The sequence below is a fragment of the Nematolebias whitei genome, chromosome 3 (assembly GCF_014905685.2).
Source record: "Nematolebias whitei isolate Nwh7 chromosome 3, NemWhi1, whole genome shotgun sequence".
In the NCBI taxonomy this organism is placed as follows: domain Eukaryota; kingdom Metazoa; phylum Chordata; class Actinopteri; order Cyprinodontiformes; family Rivulidae; genus Nematolebias; species Nematolebias whitei.
In genome coordinates this window covers 59,589,570-59,612,255 of record NC_056500.1, presented here as the reverse complement: position 1 = coordinate 59,612,255, position 22,686 = coordinate 59,589,570, and the positions used below count along the sequence as shown (strand labels likewise).

At 39.2% G+C, this 22,686-nt stretch overlaps 1 protein-coding gene across 1 annotated transcript in view; it reads left to right on the top strand.

Annotated features, from left to right (window-relative positions):
- cpeb2 (cytoplasmic polyadenylation element binding protein 2) overlaps window positions 1-15,092 on the top strand; it is a 142,625-nt gene extending 127,533 nt beyond the window's left edge. The window contains exons 4-9 of the mRNA XM_037698351.1: window positions 3,163-3,336; window positions 3,455-3,544; window positions 8,387-8,505; window positions 8,609-8,723; window positions 8,843-9,024; window positions 14,690-15,092. Of these exons, the coding sequence (XP_037554279.1) occupies window positions 3,163-3,336; window positions 3,455-3,544; window positions 8,387-8,505; window positions 8,609-8,723; window positions 8,843-9,024; window positions 14,690-14,917 (908 nt within the window). The 3' untranslated portion in view covers window positions 14,918-15,092. The remainder of the gene's footprint in view (window positions 1-3,162; window positions 3,337-3,454; window positions 3,545-8,386; window positions 8,506-8,608; window positions 8,724-8,842; window positions 9,025-14,689) is intronic.
- Window positions 15,093-22,686: the final 7,594 nt, after the last annotated feature.

Here is a 22,686-nt window from a genome sequence, read left to right as displayed (position 1 = left end):
ATACTTAATGTATTAAAACATTTAAATAAGAACAAAATTTGTGTCCTCAGTTTTAAAAAATATGAATCATGTATTTTGTGTTGACTTGCTCATAAGCTGTTGCTGAACAGACAGCAACAAAGAAAACTGAAATATTTAACTTTATCAGTCTAATTTTAGCTCTGATGGTGGTGTACAATAAATTTATCAAATTTTTTATCTGTGTTTGCTGATTAGTTGCTGAACAAATTGATATCTGCAGATTAAAGTCACAAATGGCCTTTAAGACATGTTTGCAAAGTTGAACCTGCCCTCTTGTACTTTCCTACATGCAGCAAGGAGTTATGGGAGACGTCGAGGTAAATTCAGCTTCTGTTCCATGTGCTTTTATTGTTTCTGTAAACAGATACCAAACTGAAGCTTTTGGTCTGAGCTGAGATTTTTTTGTCCATCTGCTTTTGTTTTTCAAACCTTTTAGTCATTTTTTTAAATTCAGAGTCAGAATAAGCTTTATTATCATTGCACCGAGATGCAATGAGAATATGTACGTACAGTCGTCCGAAAGATGGACGGAGTGCACGAAGCTGCTACTATAAGCGCAGCCTTCTTATTCTTTTCAAAATACTTTTTTTAGATAGAAAATTTGACAAAGCCATGAGGAGAGGGGTAGTGGTAGTCCTCAAAGCATGGACCAACCTTCACATAGGCAGCAGCCTGACAAGGTCCAAATTAGCTGCGACCGTCTTCTTTGTATGTTGATAAACCAGGATCCAGACTATTCCAAAAACAGGAAACCTGTTATCATAACTCCAATTATATGCAATTTCGGCATTCTCGATCGACAGCAGAGGTAGACACATCACATTCCACTTCCCCAGAGATTTATCCAGCTTGCATGCATGTCGTCCGAGCAGATGAGGGTTTTCCAGGACCCTGTCTCTTTGTTGAAAAAAAAATTGTAATTTACGTCGAAAGTCCAGTTGGTCAGATCCAAAACAGTAGTTTCCATTTCGGAAAGATTTGTAAAAATAGGAGCTGCTCCGATACACAGACAGAGAGCAAAAGGCAGGAGGAGAACAGGGAGTGGGGAGGAATGCTTGCGCCTCGTTAGAGAGCTAGTGAGGAAAAAAAAAAAATAATAATAATTTATTGTAGAATCAAGTTTACATCTTGCCCAGTGGGTTATAGATTGTGAACTTCAGATTCTGCTTTAGTTTTCAGACATGAATGAAGTTGTGGCTTTCTAAATTAGGTCAGGCTTATTTGAAGCTATTACTGTCTCCTTGTATGGCGCTCCGAAGTGCAAAGACATTGATTAAATTTTAGTAGAAAACTTTTTTCCTCAGTTTGTCCTGTTAGCGCAATAATCGTCACACTAAAACTGTAAAATAAAGTTAAACCACAAAGGGTATGCAAATGTTAGCATTCTGGCAGACACTATTGATTAAACATATTTGAACTCATTTTGCACGTCGGGGGAGTACAATTTGTAGTTTCTTATGTAAAACAGTCATAATATGAAGATCACGTTAGGTGAAAGTGAATACCAGGGCAACGGCTGCTTTTGTTCAGGAAGAAATGCATTTTTTTCCAGCCATGTCTCAAAGAGCATGGTGTAATGTTCATCACTATTTGTATGCACCCCCCCCCCCCCAGTCCAGAAACATCATGTTAGGGCAACAAGTTGTGTTAGTTCTGTGACTGTGCATGTTTTATGGGGAGTGGTGCCACAGAGGCTAGAGAAGGTGGGCCTGTGATTGGAAGGTCACCAGTTCGACTCCCTGGACTGTCAACATAAAAATGTGGGTGGGAAAGGTGAAACACCCACACCTGCCTCCACTGTCATTTGCCCCACCCTGGGCCCTTGAGCAAGGCCCTTAACCCCCACCATTTGCTCCCAAACAGGTTTCTCTTAGAAATGAGTCGTCATGACTCAATGAGACTACCTATACAAATAAAGATAAATAAATAAAATCTGCAACAGACCAGTTCAGTCTTCCAAATATCTTTGCCTCATCATCACTCCACCATGTTGTACGATCATGACACTACAGTGGCCCAGAGATGACAAAACAACAGTTTGATGTAGAGTGGATGATTCCTGTAGTTTGTTCTACATATCTGAAATGGGAGAATCAAGATTTTCACGTCATACAAATTCAGTCAACCTTTATTTATACAGGTTAATCCCACTGAGCCTCAGGGACTCATTTACAAGACATACATATTTAGACACATTCAAGTTTTTATGAGCAAACAACACTGGGTTTTTTATAATCTCCAAAAATAATTTATCATCAGCCGTCACAGATTAAACGAGCAATAAAAGCCATGAAAGGTGAGGGAAGCAGTTCTCACATTTAATAATCCTAAAACAAGTTACCAGTTTGGTGATTCAAGGCAGATAAGGCAGCATAGTTAACCTGTATTTTTCTGAAATTCAGTACTGCCATGTGAAAGACAAGACCTATTTTTCAGATGATGTTATAATATTTAAACCAAACCATAAATCAAGGTATGTGCCATTTAAACATTAAATGTATTTAAGATGGTGTACAATTTTCTTCTATTAGTCTCCCTACAGATATTCAATTCAGTTTATTTATATAGCGCCAAATCACAACAAAGTTGTCTCAGGGCACTTTACAGAAACATTTACATACATAAAAGCCAATTAGTAGTTCTCTATCTAAGGAATCCAGCAGACAAGATGAATCTTGGCTTCAATGCAGTCTCCCATCCTGAGCAAGCACAGTGGCAACAGTGGAAAGGAAAAACTCCCTTTTAAAAGGAAGAAACCTCCAGCAGAATCAGGCTCAGGACAAGCGGCCATCTGCTTTGACCGGTTGGTTGAGAGGACAGGGAGGAGAGACAGACGAACACAGAGATACATACAATATAATACAGAGATATAATACAGATATCTGAATAATAAAAACTAAACGGAGTATAATTCTCACGTTAGGCTGCTGCTTTGTTTTCATTTATCTAGTGTTGAGCTAAAAGTACATGGGTTGTTTTATAGGCAGCTTTTTCTTGAATTTGTCTTTTTAATGGCAAAGGTTTTATTTCGCCTTAATGAAGGTCTGGTACTGTCATTTAATAGGTCATGCTTGTGCTTGTGTTGTAAAATGTAAAATATAACTTTTGCTGTCAACTCACCTACTTTTATGTTTTTGTTAGGCCGCTCCTCCCTCTTCCCTATTGATGACAATCTCCTCGATGACAGCCATGGAAACCAGGGTGTCCCAGGAGTCCTTGGCTCCCTAAACTGTTACCCCCACCAAAACGGTGAGCACATCGAGCGCTTCTCTCGTAAAGTGTTCGTTGGAGGTCTGCCCCCTGACATAGATGAAGGTGAGAATGATTCAAAGAAAAGTTTATGTGTTCCACTGCTCTGCTGCCTTTTCTTTTCATTTAATGCATTTCCCTGCCTTGATCTTCTGTTGTTTGGTTTTTCATCCTCTCCCCTCAGATGAAATCACTTCAAGTTTCCGTCGCTTTGGTCACCTGGTAGTGGACTGGCCTCATAAAGCAGAGAGCAAATCCTACTTTCCACCTAAAGGTACTGACAGAATTTCTGAGTGACATTATTGACCACCATTATCAGAACTGACCTTGATTAGAAGCTATGATGCAAAAATAATTTTCACTGGGATACATTTCAGTCAAAGAGACCTCCATGCATTCTAATTCCCTGAAAGCAGGGGTGATTCTAGGATCTGACCTGTAGGGGTGCTTAGCCCCCAGTGCTGACAATAGCTATTGGCTTGAACAACGCAATGGCCATTGGCATCAGAAGCATTTGTAAAGTAGAGGACACACTGGTGGGGGTCTAGAGTTTTTCCACCAGAAAATTTTGAATAAAGTAGATGCCATTTCCTGCATTCTGGTGTATTTTAACAGGTTTTTAAATATCTACTTTTACCTCCATAAGTAAACACTTGATTCAATAACTATTTTAGAGAGTTCGACACAAGAAGTAGCGCTAAGCTAGTGGCATTCAATAGAGACATGCTAGTTAAGATGGTACAGACGTAGCGCTCTGCTTTACATTAAACAACCTAATAAACACTTTGTACAAAATCAGTTTAGTTTTAACTGATCATAACAAACAAAGACTAAACTAATGCAACCAGAAGTTGTAGCATATATCTACATATAAATCCAAGGGTGTCAGAAGCATCCGTAATGTGGGGGGGGACACAATGAATGTGTGTAGGTGTGTGCACGCGCACACATAAAAAAAAAGGTGTTCACTAGTGAATAAAAAAGCAGCATTTCACCTAGATTTCCTTTAATTCCACACATTTAAAACATGTTTCTCACCAAGTTTGTGTAAATTCAGCTGTGGGTTTTAAAGTAATTTTAACTTTAATACACTTGAATACAGAGCATCAGATCGGCACTATTTGTCTTTATAGAGAAATAAAAAACATCACCACTGGACTTTTTTACTTGTGTTCAACACTATTCATCTAAATTATGTTTCTCATGAAGCTTGAGGACAATAAGGTGTGGGGTTTTAAAGACATTTCAACTTTAGTGCACCTGAACACACCACGTCTTACACCTGCAGCGTCTTACAGCGTCACAGTTTCTGCTAAGCTAACATGCTACAGGCGTAGCGCTGCTCTCAAGCGAAGTGAAGCAAAGAGTCACTAATCTAGGAGTGATACTTGACCCTTCTCTGAAACTCAACAATCATGTAAATATGATTGTTAAATCCTGCTTTTTCCAGCTGAGGCGACTGTCTAAGCTGAAGCCCATATTGTCCAAAAATAACCTGGAGACAGTAATTCATGCATTCATTACATCCAGGCTCGACTATTGCAACTCACTCTTTTTTTGGTATCAGTCAGACCTCCATAGCTAGACTTCAACTGGTCCAAAATGCAGCAGCCCGGTTTTTGACCAGCACAAGCAAAAGAGATCACATTACACCTGTTTTGGCCTCCCTACACTGGCTTCCGGTTCACCTTCGAATCAAATTCAAAATACTCTTGTATGTCTATAAATCACTAAACAGCTCTGCCCCCTCCTATCTTACTGATCTGCTCCAGCCGTATGTCCCACCACGTTCTCTCAGATCAGCAGACCAGTTGCTCCTAACAGTCCCTGGAACCTGTCTCAAGCGCAGAGGTGACAGGGCCTTCTCTGTAGCATGCCCAAGACTTTGGAATGAGTTACCTCTGCTCGTTAGACAGGCTCCCTCCCTCACAGTTTTTAAATCTCGCTTAAAAACACACTTTTATTCCCTGGCTTTCAGCACTGTGTGATCTGTGCTGAGTCTGTGTGCAACACACTGTGTTGGTCATGTTGCGGTTGTTGTTGTTATCCATTATTGTTTTTGTTGGTTTCTACTTTTTGGTGTCCTGTTATGTAATCTGTTGCTGTGTGCTTGTTCTGTTTGTCCCTGTACAGCACTTTGGTGTGCTTTGTCACTGTTTAAAGTGCTTTATAAATAAATTGGTATGGTATGGTATGGTATGGTAAGCATCCTCCTAACATGAATATATGTTTATGATCAACCCCCTGGTCAACCACTGCCCACACTAAGCTCGCTAAACTGGCGAGCCAGTAACACAGGTACCTCCACCTGTGCGCGTTTTCTGCCGAGGCAAGAGGCAGGAAGGGACGGTGGAGAGTTGGAGGTAACCAGGAAAACCTGGAGTGGCGTTTTAGTGGCTTGAATATTCTCCTATTAATCAAGTGGAATGGATTCGTTCACGAAGAAAGAGAAACGGCGTCGCCTGAACTAATGTTTTTTTAGTAAGGGGGGGGGGGGGTGTCCAAATGAACTTTTTTTTTAATGTGGGGGGACTTGTCCCCTTCACATATAATGGTTGCGACGCCTATGTATAAAACACACAAAATAAAACACAACTAGCTTTAAGCATTAACCTTTAATTTAAACATTAAGCATGTAATGTAATAATGACATAAAATGGAAGATTTACCTGTAGTTACCTTCGTACAGATGAACATGTGGTACTTCCTGTTTATAACTGTTACATTGTATTTTTATTTTTTTCTCACTGGCTCTCAAATGAGGCGCACACATTTCTTCCCGCTCCCTGTTCTGCTTTTTTTCTCTCTGTCTGTGTATCAGAGCAGCTCCTATTTTTACACATCTTCTGAAATGAAAACTACTGTTTTGGATCTGACAACTGGACTTTCGATGCAAATGATAAAATATTTTCAACAATGCGACAGGGTCCTGGAGAATCCACATCTGCTCGGACGACACTCATACAGCTGGATAAATCTCTGGGGAAGTGGAATGTGATATGTCTATCTCTGCTGTTGATTGAGGATGCTGAAATTGCATATAATTTGATTTATGATAACAGGTTTCCTGTTTTTGGAATAGTCTGGATCCTGGTTTATCAACGTACAAAGAAGACGGCTGCAGCTAATTTGGACCTCATCAGGCTTCTGCCTAAGTGAAAGTTTGGTTGGTGCTTGGAGGACTCAAAATTAGCTGATTTACGAGTAAAACCGTAAGTTAGAAGTGATTTGAATCACAGGCCACCTGCGGCTTTGGGATTCGTCAGCATGAAAACAACCTTGAAGAGGCTCGTAAGCACGGACCAGTAGAATGCACCCTAATCTGGCCATTTCGGACCTTGGAAGTGTCAGTACAGACTCGAGGCTGACGGAAAACTAGTCTGCCTGAATAAATCAACAATTGTGGTTATCCGAATCTGACTCCCCGGTTGGCCTCGAACAGGCTGACTTATCAATTTCTCCTGGAAAATGTAAATGGTAAATGGACTGTACTTATATAGCGCCTTTCTATCTAATCAAGATACTCAAAGCGCTTTACATTACAATCTGTGCCTCATTTACCCATTCACACAGCACTCTACTATATCTCTCCAAAGCTAATTTATCAAATCATTCTAAAGAGACTAATCAGAGCTTTAGATCACATTCATTCACCGATGGGACACACATCGGAGGCGATGAGGGGTTCAGTGTCTTGCCCATTGACACTTCGGCATGTGACTGCTGGTGGCTTCGAACCCCCAACTCTTGCATTGGAGGATGACTGCTCTAACCACTCAGCCACAGCCGCCCTTCAGCCACAGCCGCCCTAGTGTAAACTAAGGAAAAGCTTTGTCTAATGCACCTCCCCACCCCCCTGTGGAGGCTTATCAGAATTGTGCCAGCTGACTCATCTTATCAGGCCAATGGACAAACTGTTAGTGCTTCATGGACAGCCTCATCATAAATGCATATGTAATGTGTTCATAAATGTGCTTGATGACAGAGTTTTGTCATGTCTTAAATTGTGTCCTGTTAGGACAAGGTGTCAATAGATCTTTTTTGTAATGCCACTACCCCCCTCCTCATGGCTTTGCCCCTTTTTCTATCTAAAAAAATTATTCTGAAAAGGATAAGGAGGCTGCGCTTTATAGCAGCAGCTACATGCACTCCGTCCATCTTTCGAACGACTGTACAGACATTTTCTCGTTGTACCTCAATGCAATGATAATAAAGCTTTTTCTGATTCTGATTCAGCTGATCATGAGGTCAGCAGCAGGGCTTTATCCATATTTACCTTTTTTTCAAGACTTGGTTTAGTTTGTGAAATTGAATAAACTGTATTCCATTCTTTAAACACTCAGGGTAACACTGTCTGAATTACATGTTCTCCACTGACAATGTTTAACCATGTTTTCTGATGATTTTTCACAAAATTCTTCTGACTGCAAAGTGTTTGTAATGCAAAACCCTGAAAAAAGGGGGTGGCGCTCCTGCAGGTAAGGTGCGTTTCACTTCAGACAAATTGAGATCCTGATTGGTCAGTTGCTGACTAGCCTGCTGGATTGGTTGGTTGTGGTGGTGTCAAGGCTCCGACTCGTGCTAAAAAAACAAGATTTTACTGGCTCATTTAAGAGTGTCATCATTTATTCCATATTTATTCCAATATTTTGGTGAATCTAAGGTTTGAGAACTGAGTTTCCTTACAAAATACTGATGGTTTCTTTATTTTTCAGGGGTGCCGAGTTAAAATTTAGGGGCACTTGAGCACCTCCAAAAAGAGGTTAAAATTGCCACTGCCTGCTGCTTTTCATACCAGAGTTTTAAACTAGTATGCTTATATTCTGAGAAATGATGGAGTTAAAACTGTTTTGGTCTAACCTTAGCTGTAGCAACCATCATTAAACAAGTTGACAGCAAAAGTTAATGAGCTGTAGATGTGCCTGTGATCACATCCCCAAGAGTTTTCCCCAAGAGTTTTGTTAAAATGTGTTCAGTGGTTCATGAGATATTTTGCCAACAATAACAGACAGATAAAAACCTTATCGCCTGCATTTTGGTGGTGATAATGCAGGTTTGTGACTTTGTTGTGAAGTGCTGAATCCACTGAGTTTCTGTATGTTTGTCTTTGTCCAAGGATATGCCTTCCTGCTGTTCCAGGAGGAGAGCTCAGTACAGGCTCTGATCGAGGCCTGCATGGAGGAGGACGGGAAGCTCTACCTGTGTGTTTCCAGCCCCACCATTAAGGACAAGCCTGTGAGTTCAAAACGCACCATTTCTCCAGAGAAAAGATATGGTGTCACTGACATTTTGTTCATAATAATAATAATAATAATTTTATTTTTAATTCTGACTTCAGGTGCAAATCAGACCTTGGAACCTGAGTGACAGTGACTTTGTGATGGATGGGTCTCAGCCTCTTGATCCACGCAAGACCATCTTTGTAGGAGGCGTTCCTCGTCCTTTGAGAGCAAGTAAGTGGAAATAAAGTCCCACTTATAGCTATAGTTGAACAGTATTTATCTTGTATCTTCTTATGCAACTTCCTCAGCATCTTTTACAGCTTTTGCCCTTTTGTTCGCCCTTTGTTTAGTTGAGCTTGCCATGATTATGGACCGCCTCTACGGTGGAGTGTGCTATGCAGGAATTGACACAGATCCAGAGCTCAAGTACCCAAAGGGGGCTGGACGTGTGGCCTTCTCCAATCAACAGAGTTACATCGCAGCCATCAGCGCAAGATTTGTGCAGCTGCAGCATGGTGACATCGATAAGAGAGTATGACTCCTTCTCAACATCGATTCCCACATTCTCTTCTTTTCATAATGTCAATGAGGTTCTGTTCTTTCTGTTGCATTAAAGGAATAGTTCTGAAATTTTGAAATAACATTCTGTAGAAAGTTTATTATGAAATAGTATTTTATCCTTTGTAGATAGCTCTTTGAATGACCTCAGTTTGCTGAATCAAAGTTTAAGTCAAGTCAACTTTATTTATAAAGCACATTTTAAACAGCAGCTGTTAACAAAGTGCTTAACAATAAAAATCAATGGGAGCAATTCAATGGAAAAAAAATTTAAGTAATGATAGTACCTAAAATTAATTAAAAGTATCAAAAGAAAACACCAAAGTCCATGCTCAATAACCCAGGTATACAATCCAACATTTTTCGGTCAGGTCATCTGGACAGTTTCTTTTTTTTGTGCTGAAATGTTTTCCTTCGGTCCGGAAGGCTTCATCAGTCAAGGAAACACACAACAAAACCTCCTGATGCATGCTCAATAATCCAGGTAGAAAAATCTAAAAAAGTTAAATCTGGTCCTCTGGACATTCAAAAAAAAAAAAAAAAACCAAAGCAAAACAACAAAAAAATGTAGAAACATCCCAGTGGCTTTTAAACCCCAAAATACATTACGGCAAAGACTGGTTCATCCCAAAGATCCAGTCCCCTGGCACAAGCGGATGTAAGACTGATCACAGCCCTCCTGACACTGAACAGCATACACAACATAAAGCCCCCAGTATACTGCCACGTATGTCCGTTCACGTGTACCTATGCGTGTACCGTACGCAGAGGGTTCAGACTTTGTACTCCAGCGTACACCCCGAGCAGCTGCAGAGCAGCTTCACACACAGACGAGGGGCGTTTACCTTCAGGACAAATTGAGGTTGCCGATTGGTCATTTGCTGACACGCCTACTGAATTGATTGACAGGTCGGGGGAAAAAAAGTGAGCGCTGGCAGCCGCAGCGGTGTTCTGTGTTTATATGTTGTTAATAAAAAGATCTACAAAATTTTAAAAAACAGGGAGCGCTGGCTCTATAGCCCACACATCAGACCAGCCCACCAGGAAATCTCCAGACCCTCCTGCAGCCATGTTGGACCTGAGTTTAATTCGCTCGTGACAAATTCCTTAATTTCTCACCATTTCAGTCATTGCATCAACGGAGGAGAAAGAGATCACTTGCCTCTTGGCAAAAAAACAAAAGAAAAGGCCAGATCAGGGATGAAGAAGGGGAATTTAATACATTGGTGTTGCATACAAAACAGTCCGTCTCTGGGCAGTTTATTGTGCAACACCGCGTACGCGTATGTGGTCGTAAAAATTTGAGCTTTGCACGGTCATGCCCTGGGGGGTACGCTCGTACCTCCGCGTACGTATGTGCGTACCTCTGCGTATGGACATACGCAGGAGGATACTGGGGGCTTTACTCATTCATTCAATCTTTATTTAGACAGGTAAGTAATGGGATTTACCCGTCTAAATAAAGGTTGAATGAATTAGTAATGTTGTGTATGCTGTTCAGTGTCAGGAGGGCTGTGATCAGTCTTACATCGGGGAAACTAAACAGCCACTGGCCAAAAGGATGGCCCAGCACAGAAGATCATCATCATCAGGCCAGGACTTTGCTGTCTACACTCATCTCCAGGCCAGCGGTCACTCTTTCAGGGATGAAGATGTGCACATCCTGGATAGAGAGGAACGATGGTTTGAGAGAGGAGTAAAGGAGGCCATCTTTGTGAAAAGAAATTGTCCATCGTTAAACAGGGGTGGAGGCCTACGTGTTCAATTGTCCCCCTCTTACAATGCTGTGATTGCTAGTATCACTCAGCCCTCTGTGAATAGTAAACAGCCATCAGTGATGGTGATCAATGATCCATTGTTAGGCTGATGGCCCTTCTTGATCATGTGAGCAGCTAGTTTTGGTTGTCATCAACAAACAGGTTGATCCACTCTGAGAAGATGCTATTTAAGAGACTGAGCTGAATACAGCACCTCAGACTGAGGAAGTCTTTCGGATGAAAGACGAAACGTTTCTACATTTTGTTGTTGTTTTGCTTTGGTTTTTTTTTTAATGTCCAGAGGACCAGATTGAACGTTTTTAGACACAACAAAACTGATTCTTCCCCCAACAGCTTACTCCAAAGTGGAACAAACCAGTTCTGCTTGTGATAAGATGGTCTCTTTGGTACGCCCCCTCCTCCATTGCCGGCCCTCTTCCTTGTTGACAGTCTTGTCAAACTGGTTGAAAACAGTTAACAGTATCAAAAGAAAAACACAGAACAATAAAATACTAAATCAAATCATACTGTGTTAAAAACCAAAGCAAACGGGTGTGTTTTCAGAAGACATTTAAAAACGAGGTGAAGTGGCCTGTCTGATGTTGGAGGGCAGATGTTCCAGAGTTTAGGGTCCATGACTGAAAAAGCCTGATCTCCTCTGAGCTTCAACCTGGTTTTTGATACAACCCAAAGCTGCTGGTCTGATGATCTCATGACCTGTGAAGGAAGAACATATGGTTCAAATATCTCAGAGAAGTATAAGGGTTCAAGGCCATTTAGGCACTTAAAGGTCAACAGGAGAATTTTAAAATAAATTCTTGGACGTAAAGGGAGCCAGTGAAGGGAGGACAAAACTGGTGAAATATGTTCAAACCTTTGAGTTCCTGTTAAGAGCTGAGCTGCAGCATTTTGGACAAGCTGGAGATGTGAAAGTGAGACCTGACTGACCCAACATAAAGTGCACAGTAGTCCAGTTGGGTTATAATGAAGGCAGGGACTATTTTTTTCAAGGTCAGATCTGATCAACACTGACTTAAGCTTAGATATCTGCCTTAACTGGAAGAAGCTTTTTTGTAGAACAGAATTAATCTGTTTATTAAACTTAAAGTCAGACTCCAAAACCATCCCAAAATGTGTAACAGGCTGCTTAAGATATGACTCAAGAGAGTCGAGGTTTACAGGAACAGAGACAGCAGTAGAACTAGGGCTAAACACAATGACTTCAGTTTTCTGATCATTGAAACAAAACATTTGAAGTCATCCATGCCTTAATGTCATTGTCATTTTAACAGAGGGTGAATGGAGCAGGAACTATTGGGTTTTAAGGGCAGATAAATCTGACAATCATCAGCATAACAAAGAAACGTAAGACCATGTTTCCTCAGGATAGACCGCAAAGGGAGCAGATATAATAAGTAAGAAGTAATGATGAGCTAATAGCTTGGCTGAACACAATGAAGGCTAAAGTCGATAGCTTTACTCTGTTTTTGTATCCAAAACCTTATAGCAGTTTATGTGAATAATGTTCTTAAAACATTTGCAAAGCCATACGTTTTGCATTACAGTAGACCCTCGTTTATCTCAGGAGATCCATACCCTGAAGACCTGCGATAAGTGAAAATCCACGAAGTAGGAATAGTAGTACAAGTTGTAAGTCACAGAATGTCATGATTTCAGCTCCCAGCCTCCTCTCAGCCACAGCTGCACTCAGCCACCTCAAGCGCTTTCGGCCACGCCCACTTCTCCACGCTGCATGAACAGCTGATCAGCTGCAGCAGGAAGTTTATTCTGCAGTGTGGGCTGCACAAAGATGCGGCAAGTGCTAAATAATTTTAAACAATTTATTTTAAATACAAATTCTATGCTGATTGTGCTGCTCATCCATCAATCAACCAATTGTGTCATGTCCAATCTTATTTTGAAAAAACGAGATAAAGCGAGTCCACAATAAATGAACTGCAAAGTAGCAAGGGACTACTGTCCATTTTATTGACATAAAATTGTATGGGTATTTGCAGGCACAAAGAGCAGTAGTCACTTGTGAAATTACAGCATGTGGCACTTCCAACAGGGATATCAACATATTTCTGCTGAAGTAACTTTTTTCATTTATTCAACCTTTATTTCTACAGGTTAATCCCATTGAGCCTCGGGAACTCATTTACAAGAGAGACCTGATTTTAACAGTGACGATAACGGTGGATAACAACAACAACAAAATACAGTCACAAAAGAAGCATACAATTTTTTTCTAACAAATCAAAACAAAGGGCAGCACGGTGGCGCAAATGGTAGAGCTGTTGTCTCTCAGCGAGCAGGTCCTCGGTTCAAATCCCGGTCTGGGGGCCTTTCTGGGTGGAGTTTGCATGTTCTCTCCGTGCATGTGTGGGTTTTCTCCGGGTATTCCGGTTTCCTCCCATAGACCAAAAACATGCATGTTAGACTGATTGGTAACTCTAAATTGTCCCTAGGTGTGAGTGAGAGAGTGAATGGTTGTTTGCCTCTATGTGTCCCTGTGATGGACCCGTCCAGGATGTACCCCGCCCCTCGCACAGTGATTGCTGGACATGGGCGCCGGCAACCCCTGTGACCCAAAATGGAAAGAGCGGGTAAAAGATAATGGATGAATGGATGAAATCAAAACAAAATAGCAACCAAAAGGACAGTCCAAAGGAAAAGTAGCGAAAAGAAAGAGAAAAAAAAACAGCTAGATTATAAGGCGGTGTAGAAAACTAAAAACAGGAACATGTCTGCATTGGGTGTTTTTTGTAACTGTGAAGAATGTGGTTGCAATTTAATTTTAAAAAAGGGTTTGAAATTTTATGAAAGGCTGGAGTTGTTTGAAGAAAACCTGGACTGCACCAACAAGCTAATAATTATTTGTTCAACCACTGTTAAATTCCCACCACAAAATTATTCCAACAGATATATTAAAGTAGTCCTGCTGGAAGTGCCCATGGCTGCACCGAAAAGGGCTTCAGCTAGCTGTTGCTATTGTACTTCCTTTGTAAAAAAATAAAAATCTATTCATGTACTGTACTGTAATGCAAAATTGACAGTGATGTGTAGGTTTAAAATGTTAGAATTTAAAATTTAGAAGATTAGTTGCAGCAAGGGCAGCACGGTGGTGCAGTTGGTAGAGCTGCCGCCTCTCAGTGAGCAGATTTCCCTGGTTCAAATCCTGGCCAGTGGAGTTTCTGGGTGCAGTTTGCATGTTCTTTCTGTGCATGTGTGGATTTTTTCCAGGTCCTCCGGTTTCCTCCCACAGACCAAAAACATACAGTACATGATAGGACGGTTGGTAACTCTAAATTGTCCCTAGGTGTGAGTGAGAGAGAGAATGGTTCAACAAAGTTAAGCCAGGTCATCTGAACAGTTTCACCTCGGACTGACGAAGTCCTCTGAAGGACAAAACATTTTAACAATTAAAAAAAAAAATCTAAAAAAGTAACCGTCCTGATGAACTGTCTTAACTTTGTTGGATTTTTTTACCTGGATTATTGAGCAGAGTGAATTGTGGTTTGTCTCGTTTGTTTCTTTGTGTCCATGTGATGGACTGGAGACCTGTCCAAGGTGTCCCCCGCCTCTTGCACAGTGACTGCTGGACATGGGCACCAGTGATCCCCATGACCCGAAAAGAAAGAAGCGGGTAAAGATGATGGATGGATGGATGGATGCAGTAATCTGGTTTGTTGTTTGGCTGTCAGATATAAACTCTATTTTCACAAACTAAGGTCATTCAAAGAGCCACCTACAGGTAGGAAATGATATTTTATAACTTTCTACAGAAACTCTACAAAATTTCTAAACTATTCCTTTAAGACCTAAGCTGCTGTTAGCATTCACCTTAGCCTCAGGTCTTTATGTCCAAACTGTTCGCAGGTGGAAGTGAAGCCCTACGTCCTGGATGACCAGCTGTGTGATGAATGTCAGGGTGCACGCTGCGGAGGGAAGTTTGCTCCTTTTTTTTGTGCTAATGTCACATGCCTTCAGTACTACTGCGAGTTCTGCTGGGCCAATATCCACTCTCGGGCAGGACGAGAGTTTCACAAGCCGCTGGTAAAAGAGGGCGCCGACCGTCCTCGCCAGATCCACTTTCGCTGGAACTAATGATGCAGCTCCACATCCACAAAGACCCAGTGAATCAGGAAACTGAGCATCACTCTATCTCTCCTGCTTACCTAAGCTATCAGTATAATCAAGAGCGTAACACTATACAACATATACTATATATAGCTATATATGTTTTGTAGCAGCCGAACACCACAAGCCTCAGTTTTTCACCAAAACCCCATCACATCTCAGGCTTTGACAACTCTACAACTCTTTTGTGGTACTTTCATCTTTTCTAAGAGGAGATTTTAAAAAAAGAGATTGATTTTTGTAGCTTTTTTAATTATTATTATTTTTGTATGTGAGATTTAAAGTAGGTATGGGAATGTTTTTGCATTGTGGGCAGCTTGTCTGTCTGTTTCATCTGCTGCTAGCAACCACACAGTGCGTTCAGTGCACACTTCTTTCTCTAACGTTGACACGCACCGCAGGTGATTAACCAAAGGTAGCAAAATAATAGGAAGCATGAGAAATGAAACATTGTTTGCTGCGGAAACAAAACTTTTTTTTTTATTGCTGCCATGGGCTCTTTCTTCTTGATAGAGAGTTTATTAAAAAAAGAAGAGAAGGAGTTTATTTTTTGTGCTCATTTTGACCTGTAGGGTGATACCTCAAAAGACAAAATCCAGTTTCTGCTAACTTTGTTCAACATTTATACTTAAAAAACCTACTTTAGAAGCGTTGCTGCTATATATAAATAATATATATATATAAATAAATATATATAAATCCATATATATTAATAGATATGTAGGTGTTATGTTTAATGCCATTTATAAAGCTGAATCATGTAAAATTAAAAGCAGCATGCACACCACTCGTGGCTCATTCTGCCATAGAAAGAGTGCATGTAACAACGATAGGCTTAGCTGCACAAATAGCATGCAGGACATATGAGAAAAACAAACAAACATCATATTTAAAATAAAACAACAATTCAGTACAAAGTAACATGATCAATTACAGATGTCTAAGAGAGAAAAAAATCTGAGGCCGTTAAAAAAGAAAAGCAAACCTGTAAACTTGCATGCATTGTTGTTTCTCTGTTGTTTGATCTGTTTACATATTATCAATACAAAATGTGATAATGGTTCTACCGTAGACGTAGTGGCTACCATTTTTTGGTGACATGGTGGCTTGTATAGCTAAAACAAAAACATAGTGTGGTGTTCAGTGGTTTGTGTTGTTGTTGCTGCGCGACTTCTTAGTGTAGATTGAATCGGTAGTTTAATTACCAACAGGTGATGTAGAGGATGCCTTCATCCTTGTTATTGTGAATCTTTAAACCTTTGTTTAAAAGTTCTTCTGGCAGACCAACACAAGACAGGACTGGGTCACACACTTTACATCAATAGCCTGCACATTTTGTAATAAAACTGTAATAAATCGAAGACAACTCTGGCCCACTTACCGGATGATCGCCACATATTTTCTCACACTTTTACAGCGAGGAAGATGGCTCTAAAGATGAAGCTCTTTATGTTTATATACACTTTTGGCACCTCAGCCCTTGAAAAAGACATTTTAACAACAGTTTTGGGACAATCTTTTTGTGATGACGGTGGCTCAGCAGTCTGTTCAGTACTGTACAAGTGTGTCGTGTCGTGGTTTTAGTGTCTCGTGTGTGTGTGTGTGCGCGCACGCTGGTCGATCTCAGTGTTAAGGTGTAACCTGTGCACTGATGGGATGGAAACTCAAAGCTTATATCTCATATCAAGGCTCATTTCATTGAAATTGTTTGTGTTGACTACTTACCCATCACCGGCTCCTTATTATGTTTTTAATAATGATATATATACATATATATTATGCACTACTTTTATATATACCCCAACAAAGTTCCTTCTCATTTGACCAATCATCATGCAGAAGTGAGTTTCACCTATTTATAATTGTACAGATGATTTAATAGATTTTGTTTTTAAGAATTATTTAATTGTGATGTAGCGGTCCTAATTTATCTGTTTGGTGTGATTAGAGCAGGAATCCAACATTTTCTAATATAACCTAAAGGAATTTGGACGTTGTGAAAACCTGAAGCCCCACTGACACACCCCCCCCCCCAACACACACACACACACACACTTTGTTGGCATCTGATGCTGTGTGAATATCATTACCTGTAACACTTGACTGTTTCTCGTGAGGTTCTGTTTTCTATGTAGAACACGGTTACTTTGTTCTGTCCTTTGTTTTTTGTAAAACATATTTATTTCACTATTTTTGTAGACAAAAAAATATTTGATTTTGATTGTATTTTTCTATTTAAATAGGACTAAGAATACAATTTATAGCCCTCCCCCTGCCGCCCTCCATCCTAAAATGCCCAAAAGTTCTCTGAAAATCATTAGTGGGATTAGGAGATGGTTTTGGATACACAGTTGTAAATTATTTTGAAGGAAGGAAACATGAAGGTTTTATTTTATTCTGGGAAGACACTTGACTCCCACCCTCCACCCTCTCCATTGCATTGAGGCCCACAGCTGCCTGTCCTCATAGATGCTCTGAAACTTGAATATAACACATTTTGAAAGGCTGACTAACCTCAAATCTGTGTTGTGATGTGCAATACTGTTTCTAATGTTTGTATAAAAGTAAGAACTAAAGTGTAGACTTTTGAAATGCAGATTTATTTTTTTCATTGCATATTTTGCAGATTTCTGATCCACTGTCATTTTTTACTGTCAGAGAAACAAACCCCGTTTTTTCATTGCAAGTATTTTTAAATCCAGATATCTTTGTACTGATGTAAATGATTGTAGTTATTTTAGTGTTTTGCTAACAAAAGAAGAGATTTTTCATTCATATTTCTATTTTATTTAATCTTGTTTTATCCTGCTTTTTTCAGTAGCAAATTTCTTGAAATTGTTTTTCTCATATTTAATTGTCACTGTTATTATTATTTGTGGAAACAATATATTTAAGATGCTAACTGCTAATATAAAATTTTGAGTTTGATCATTTTTAAAGCTAAATATTTATAATTTTATTGTTAAAGTGACTACTTTCTGAATCAAAGGTTGTGTATAAAGATTCACACAAAGTGATTTATGAGGCGTTTGGAACAGGTATTACTAAATGGTTTTTGATATGCAAACTGAATATCATTTTTATTTTTGTTTTGTTGGTTTTACATTTAAATGGGGTGTTGATTACAATCTCTTTTTTTCACTTCCTGAATAAAGACCCATTCTGTTTGGACAAACAGACTGCCTTTAATTATTTTATCAGACACTGCAGTAAATAAGTATGAAATTTTCAAACTTTTTTTTATTTATTTTTATCATTGTGTGTTCTAAAGTAAAAAAAAAAAATTATACAAAACGAAATACTGTTGATAAACCATGGATGACAAATGGGTTGAAAAACGCTTGAAAAAAAAGAACAATTTGTACTTGTGCTTCTTGAAATTGAAAACAAAAGAAGCAGAAGATACAAAAAGTATAAAAATAAACTGGTTTGGATCATAAGAAAACAAGAAGGAATATTATAGTAATTTATTAGACAAAAGTAATGGTAATATGAGAACATGGCAAATAATGAATAGCGTTCTAAAAAATCATGAATCCAAATCAAGTATTTCACAATATTTTGTAAAGGATGGTAATAATATCCATGACCAAAATGTGATTGTAAATGAGTTTAATAATTATTTTGTAAATGTTGGCCCAAGCCTTGCAAACAAAATACCTACAGTAGATAGAAACGTGAATCACAAAATTACAAGTTGTACTAATAGTATATTTTTGGAGGGAACTAACAAAGAAGAGGTAATGGATGTTGTAAATGACCTTGCAGATAAAAGATCAAAGGATTAGGTTGACATGGATATGATGTTTGTAAAAAACATAATGAGTTATGTCATTGAGCCGTTTGTACACATCTGTAATCTGTCATTTAAATCAGGAATATTTCCAAATAATATGAAAACAGCCAAAGTGGTTCCACTTTTTGAAAATGGGGATAAACGTGACTTTAATAATTATAGACCAATATCACTGTTGCCACAATTTTCAAAGATTTTGGAGAAATTATTTGGGATCAGATTGGATCAGTTCATTGACAAACAAAACACACTAAGTAACAGTCAATATGGATTTAGAAAAAATAATTCCACATCAATGGCACTTGTTGAACTGGTGGAACAAATAAATATAGTTGATCAAAAGAAGGGTTGTATTAGTATTTATGTTGATTTAAGGAAGGCATTTGATACTATAGATCATGGAATTCTTGAGAAACTATATAAATATGGTATTAGAGGGAAAGCATTAAAGTGGATAAATAGCTATTTGGAAGATAGAAAACAACTTGTTCAAATACATAACATAAGATCTAAATTTAGTAATATCACATGTGGAGTGTCTCAAGGCTCCGTACTTGGACCCAGGTTATTTAATTTGTATATACAAGTCCTTCTCAAAAAATTAGCATATTGTGATAAAGGTCATTATTTTCCATAATGTAATGATAAAAAGGAAACTTTCATATATTTCAGATTCATTGCACACCAACTGAAATATTTCAGGTCTTTAATTGTTTTAATACTGATGATTATGGCATACAGCTCATGAAAACCCAAAATGCTTGTCCCAAAAAATTAGCATATTTCATCCCACCAATGAAAGACAAGTGTTTTTAATACAAAAAACGCCAACCTTCAAATAATCATGTTCAGTTATGCACTCAATACTTGGTCAGGAATCCTTTTGCATGAATGACTGCTTCAATGCGGTGTGGCATGGAGGCAATCAGCCTGTGGCACTGCTGAGGTGTTATGGAGGCCCAGGATGCTTCGATAGCAGCCTTAAGCTCATCCAGAGTGTGGGGTCTTGTGTCTCTCAACTTTCTCTTCACAATATCCCACAGGTTCTCTATGGGGTTCAGGTCAGGAGAGTTGGCAGGCCAATTGAGCACAGTAATACCATGGTCAGTAAACCATTTACCAGTGGTTTTGGCACTGTGAGCAGGTGCCAGGTCATGCTGAAAAATGAAATCTTCATCTCCATAAAGCTTTTCAGCAGATGGAAGCATGAAGTGCTCCACAATCTCTTGATAGCTAGCTGCATTGACCCTACCCTTAATAAAACACAGTGGACCAACATCAGCAGCTGACATGGCACCCCAGACCATCACTGACTGTGGGTGCTTCACACTGGACTTCTGGCATTTTGGCATTTCCTTGTCCCCAGTCTTCCTCCAGACTCTGGCAGCTTGATTTCCGAATGACATGCAAAATTTGCTTTCATCCGAAAAAAGTACTTTGGACCACTGAGCAACAGTCCAGTGCTGCTTCTCTGTAGCCCAGGTCAGGCGCTTCTGCCGCTGTTTCTGGTTCAAAAGTGGCTTGACCTGGGGAATGTGGCACCTGTAGCCCATTTCCTGCACACGCCTGTGCACGGTGGCTCTGGATGTTTCTACTCCAGACTCAGTCCACTGCTTCCGCAGGTCTCCCAAGGTCTGGAATCGGCCCTTCTCCACAATCCTCCTCAGGGTCCGGTCACCTCTTCTTGTTGTGCAGCGTTTTCTGCCACACTTTTCCCTTCCCACAGACTTCCCACTGAGGTACCTTGATGCAGCACTCTAGGAACAGCCTATTCGTTCAGCAATTTCTTTCTGTGTCTTACCCTCTTGCTTGAGGGTGTCAATGATGGCCTTCTGGACAGCAGTCAAGTCGGCAGTCTTACCCATGATTGCGGTTTTGAGTAATGAACAAGGCTGGGAGTTTTTAAAAGCCTCAGGAATCTTTTGCAGGTGTCGTTGATTCAGATGGTTAGGTTCAGGTCGTTTTCACACCAGATAGTCCGGTAGTCTCGTTCGGGACCAATATTCATGACCTTTTGTTTACATTTGAGCCGGTGAGTTTGCATTCACACTGCACTGTGCAGTCGAGCCAACATGTTGAACCAACCTATTCCCCCGCTCGCCTGTGGGGGCGCTGCACCAAGAACTACTGAAAGAAACGACACAAAAACCTCTGAAGACACGTCTTCTTCTTCTGTAAATAAAAACAAAAACGGAGTGGCATCAAGTTTTAGCAGTTGTAGGAGTTATATTTTGTCATTTTTCAAAAATGGACTCAGCATGAGCAGAAGATGAGACAGAAGACCATGGAGAATATTGTTTTTCCACACAAGACAGCTGACGGCTCCATATAAGGTCAGAGAAATGTGTGTTTGTTTACCCTGTGGAGCGAGTCCGGTCTGTTTACATTCACACTGTACTCGAACCGTGCTGGAGTTCGCTTCGCTTCCGAGACCTAGGTTTTAGCTCGGGCCAGAGTTCACCTTTTTGTTCCGTGACAGAGTTCGATGGCGCATTCACACCTCCCTAAACGAACCGGACTTTCAAGGAAAACGAGCTAGAGTTCAATTAAAGCGGACTAAACAGGGCTAGTGTGAATGCACCCAAATAGCTTGTTTAGAGAACCTTTTCATGATATGCTAATTTTTTGGGACAGGCATTTTGGGTTTTCATGAGCTGTATGCCATAATCATCAGTATTAAAACAAGTAAAGACCTGAAATATTTCAGTTGGTGTGCAATGAATCTGAAATATATGAAAGTTTCATTTTTATCATTACATTATGGAAAATAATGACCTTTATCACAATATGCTAATTTTTTTGAGAAGGACCTGTAAATGACTTGGTTAATGTGTCAGACTTTTTTAGATGTATTTTATTTGCAGATGACACCACATTTATTTGTAAAGGTGATAATACAGAACAAATGCTGGAGTTAATATGGTCAGAATTTGTGAAAATCCACAATTGGTTTCTTCTAAATAAGTTATCATTAAATCTGGATAAAACCTATTATACACAGTAACAGAAAAACAGATGTTCACACTCCATTTTTGGTAGGTGGAACTGAAATTTGCAGTTAGTGAGGCGAAATTTTGGGGTGTTTTGATGAGAAACTAACATGGAAACCTCACATAAACAATTTGAGAACAAAAATATCTAAATCGATAGCAATTCTGTATAAAGTAAGAGAGTTATTCACTGATAAACCAACATTTATGTTGTATAATGCAATAGTTGGTCCTTATTTGGTTTACTGTATTGAAGTCTGGGGTAACGCGTGTAAAACTATAACTAATCCTTTGTTCATTTTACAGAAAAGAGCTGTACGAATTATTATGAAAAAAAACAATCGATATCCGTTGAATACTTTATTTTATCAACTGAAAATTTTGAAATTCTATGATTTGGTTAATTATAACATTTTGTTGCTTATGTATAGGGCACATAGACATGTTGCCCGTTAATATTCAAACGCATTTTGTTAAAAGAGAAAGTGTATATGTTCTTAAAGGAATTGAGATGTTTGTGAAGCCTTATTTTAGGACTAGTTTGAAGGAACGCTCCACAATAATTCAGGGAATAGGATTGTGGAATGGTTTGGATGATAACATTAAAAATGTCAGATCATTGTATACATTTAAGAGACTGATAAAGACGAGTTTCTTGAAAGAATATGGAAATCGTTAATATAAATCTACTTAAGTTGTTGTCTGATTTGATTTAGATGTTTGAATTTTTATGTTTTTAACTTGGCTAGATTGTTATCTTTGTGAATTATATTTTAATTTAAATTTTGTAAAATTTTGTAAAAATGTTTTGATTTACTTTAGAATTAAGTAAAATGGGGCAGTTTTCATAAGACTAGTTCTTCTGCCACCTTTCATTTTATTTTATTTACATTTTCTTGATTGTATTTTGTATATATATATATATATATATATATATATATATATATATA